Source organism: Bison bison, unplaced genomic scaffold, assembly GCF_000754665.1.
Source record: "Bison bison bison isolate TAMUID 2011002044 unplaced genomic scaffold, Bison_UMD1.0 scf7180017864289, whole genome shotgun sequence".
NCBI lineage: Eukaryota > Metazoa > Chordata > Mammalia > Artiodactyla > Bovidae > Bison > Bison bison.
In genome coordinates, this window is record NW_011494861.1 from 11,105,755 (window position 1) to 11,108,525 (window position 2,771).

At 57.7% G+C, this 2,771-nt stretch overlaps 1 protein-coding gene across 4 annotated transcripts in view; it reads left to right on the forward strand.

Annotated features, from left to right (window-relative positions):
• The window catches only part of NADK (NAD kinase), a 19,166-nt gene extending 16,435 nt beyond the window's left edge, over positions 1-2,731 (forward strand). For all 4 annotated transcript variants that reach the window (XM_010849992.1, XM_010849991.1, XM_010849993.1 and 1 more), the window contains 2 exons: positions 540-622; positions 1,049-2,731. In XM_010849992.1, coding sequence (XP_010848294.1) covers positions 540-622; positions 1,049-1,229 — 264 coding nt within the window. In that variant the 3' untranslated portion in view covers positions 1,230-2,731. The remainder of the gene's footprint in view (positions 1-539; positions 623-1,048) is intronic.
• The last annotated feature ends 40 nt before the right edge of the window (positions 2,732-2,771 follow it).

The following is a 2,771-nucleotide window of genomic DNA, read 5'->3' on the forward strand; positions in this document are numbered from 1 at the left end:
TGCCTGCCCTGCTGGGGGCGGGAGGGACTTTGTCCACTCTGGCCTTTCGTCATGTGTCCTGTGCCCCAGAGGGTCTGGTCGGCGGGGCGGGGCTCTCAGCCTGAGTGGGTGGGGACAGTCGGGGTGGGGAGGCCTCAGGCAGTTAACCACTGCTGCCTGGCACGTCCCTGGGGCCATATTCTGGTGTTTGACTGCCCTTCCACATCCACCTCTTCTTTCCCTGGGCCGAGCTCCCTGCTACAGGCCACCCCGGGCCAGCACGTCCTTAGTGTGAACCTTGGCGGGCAGGGCTACGTCTGACGGACACAGCGCCAGGCCTCTGTGCCCTGTGGGCCTCTGTACCCTCTGGTTGGTATCCGCATAGTGCAGTGACTTCACGGCCTGGAGCTGACCTGTTTATGTGGTGGGCAGTGTGTTGCCTATGAGGTTGCTCCTGGCCGTTGCTGTGCCCCAGGGTGGGGTCCGTGGCACTTAGCTGTGCTCAGAATGCATCTGCGAGTCCTCTGAGCCCCCTACATGTGTGCTGCTTGACTCTTCAGATCATGCTGTCACCAGAGGCAAGGAACACTGCATGGGTGTCTTTCGATGGACGAAAGAGACAGGAGATCCGCCACGGAGACAGGTGTGTGGACTGTGGGGTGCAGTGGCCAGGGCAGGTGGGCCCAGGGGGGCTGTAAGCTGTGGACCTCTGTCTGGGTGATGGCACCCTGCCAGCTGCACCTGCTCCTTATCTTCCCACCGCCTTGCCCTGGGGGTCTCCCCTCACGGACCTGGGTGGAGTGAGGGGGTCCACGGCTCTGTCCTGGGGGGCACAACAGCACCACTGAGCCCCTAGCCTGGCTGTCTTCAGGGCCAGACTGGAAAATGGCCAGGTGCCCGTGACATCAGAGGACATGGGGCCAGGCTGCACGGCAGATGGTACAACCAGAGCTGAGGTGGTCCACCAGCCAGGCTGTCGAGGGTCCTGCTCAGTGGGTGGCAAGGGGGCTCAGTTCCATGAAGGGGCTCAGTTCCAGGAGGGGCTATGTTCATCTCCTTTCTGCTGCAGCATTAGCATCACGACCTCTTGCTACCCTCTTCCCTCCATCTGCGTTCGCGACCCCGTGAGCGACTGGTTCGAGAGCCTGGCGCAGTGTCTGCACTGGAATGTGCGGAAGAAGCAGGCCCACTTCCCTGAGGACGAGGAGGACGCGGACGAGGAGGGTGGGGAGGAGCGGGCGGGGAGCTAGGCCGGTGCCCTGTCTGTGCTCTGTGAACATCACAGGCCCTGCACCACTTGTCTCTGGCCAGAGGAAGGGCCTGCAGTCTGCCTTGTGTCGACCAGATCAGTTGTTTTTAACGTTTTAAATCTGACTTTTCTGCATTTCTAAGCAAGCCAGTGAGCAGGCCACACAAGCTCTGAAGTCAGCCCAGGCACACCCACCAGGCAAGCAGTCAGAGCCCAGTCCAGTTGGGGATTGCTGAGCTGGGTGGTGGGCTCCTTGTGATTCCTTGTCAGCAAACTTCCACAAATCAGTCTGTTGAAATTGAGAGGGGATCAGAATGAACGGGTCTATCCTACAGTCTTGAAAATAAATGTCTCACGGCCAAAAATCTCCCTTCAGTGTCACAACGTCCCTGAAAGCCACTGGGGGGAGTTTGTGCCGAGAGCCGCTCCCCAGCTCGGCGTTCATCCTGAATCTGCCGGGCCTCCTGCCTCGGTCCCCAGGCCTGGTCTCCTCCCTGCTTCCGGTGATGCCGTGGCAGGCAGGGGTTGGACCACACACATTCCTCGGGAAGCAGGGGCATGCCTCCCCACCCTGGAAGGTGTTTTCAATCCTGTGTCTACTTTTTAGAGATTCTTTTAAACTTTTCTGAGAGTGCTTACGTACAGATTTTCTTGTACACACTGTGAGATTTCTGCGGGAGGGCTTGTGCTGTGAAGTGGGACCATTCTGTGCTGCCCAAGTGGCCATCTAGAGAGCTGGGTGGCTCTGCTCAGAGGGTCTGGCACTTGGTGGGCCGGGAAGGCACTGCTGCTGCTCTGGCTTCTCCCAAGGGGCCTGGCTTTGAGGGCACGTCTGTCATTCCAGCCCCTATGCCTCTATTGCTGGCTGACCGGCCGCCTGGGGCTGGGCCTGCATGGAGTCTGGTGAGGGTTGTGGTCAGTGGGCCTCTGGTTACTGGTGCCTAATGGGCGACCTGGTTTTGAGTAACCATATTCTTTCTGAGCTGCATTTTCAACTGTGAAATTGGCCAGAAAGGATGGAGGGCCTGTACGTTCTCGAACTCACTTCTGGAGGGCCAGGGGCCAGGAGGTTGAGCTCTGCCCATCTGGACCAGGGCTGGCCCTGCAGCCTCAGCACCGTGGCCACTGTTCACATGTCTGTTGAGTGCTGTCCACCCACGTGGCTGGCTGGGCAGCTCAGCCAGTGCTGGGATGGAGATGGGCTCCTACCCTCTGCCCACAAGCTCCAGCACAGAGGGTGGCCCACCAGGCCTCCCACAGGCTGAGGGGGCGACACCCCCAGCTTTAGCTCCAGAAGAGTGGTCAGAACGCAGGTCACACATTCAGACAACAGAGCAGGTGCAGACCAAGTCCTGCAGAACGATGGGGAATGACCTAGGAAACTTTGGGTTTTTGAAGTAAATTCTTAATGTTTCATATTGTTAATATCTTGAAATTTGTTAAATGTTGAAAGCCTTATTACTATTTTCAGATTCTTTCAATAAACAGACTTGTTTAAAAATTGGGGTTTAGCAAAAACTTTATTTGGTTCTTTGTAACCAAC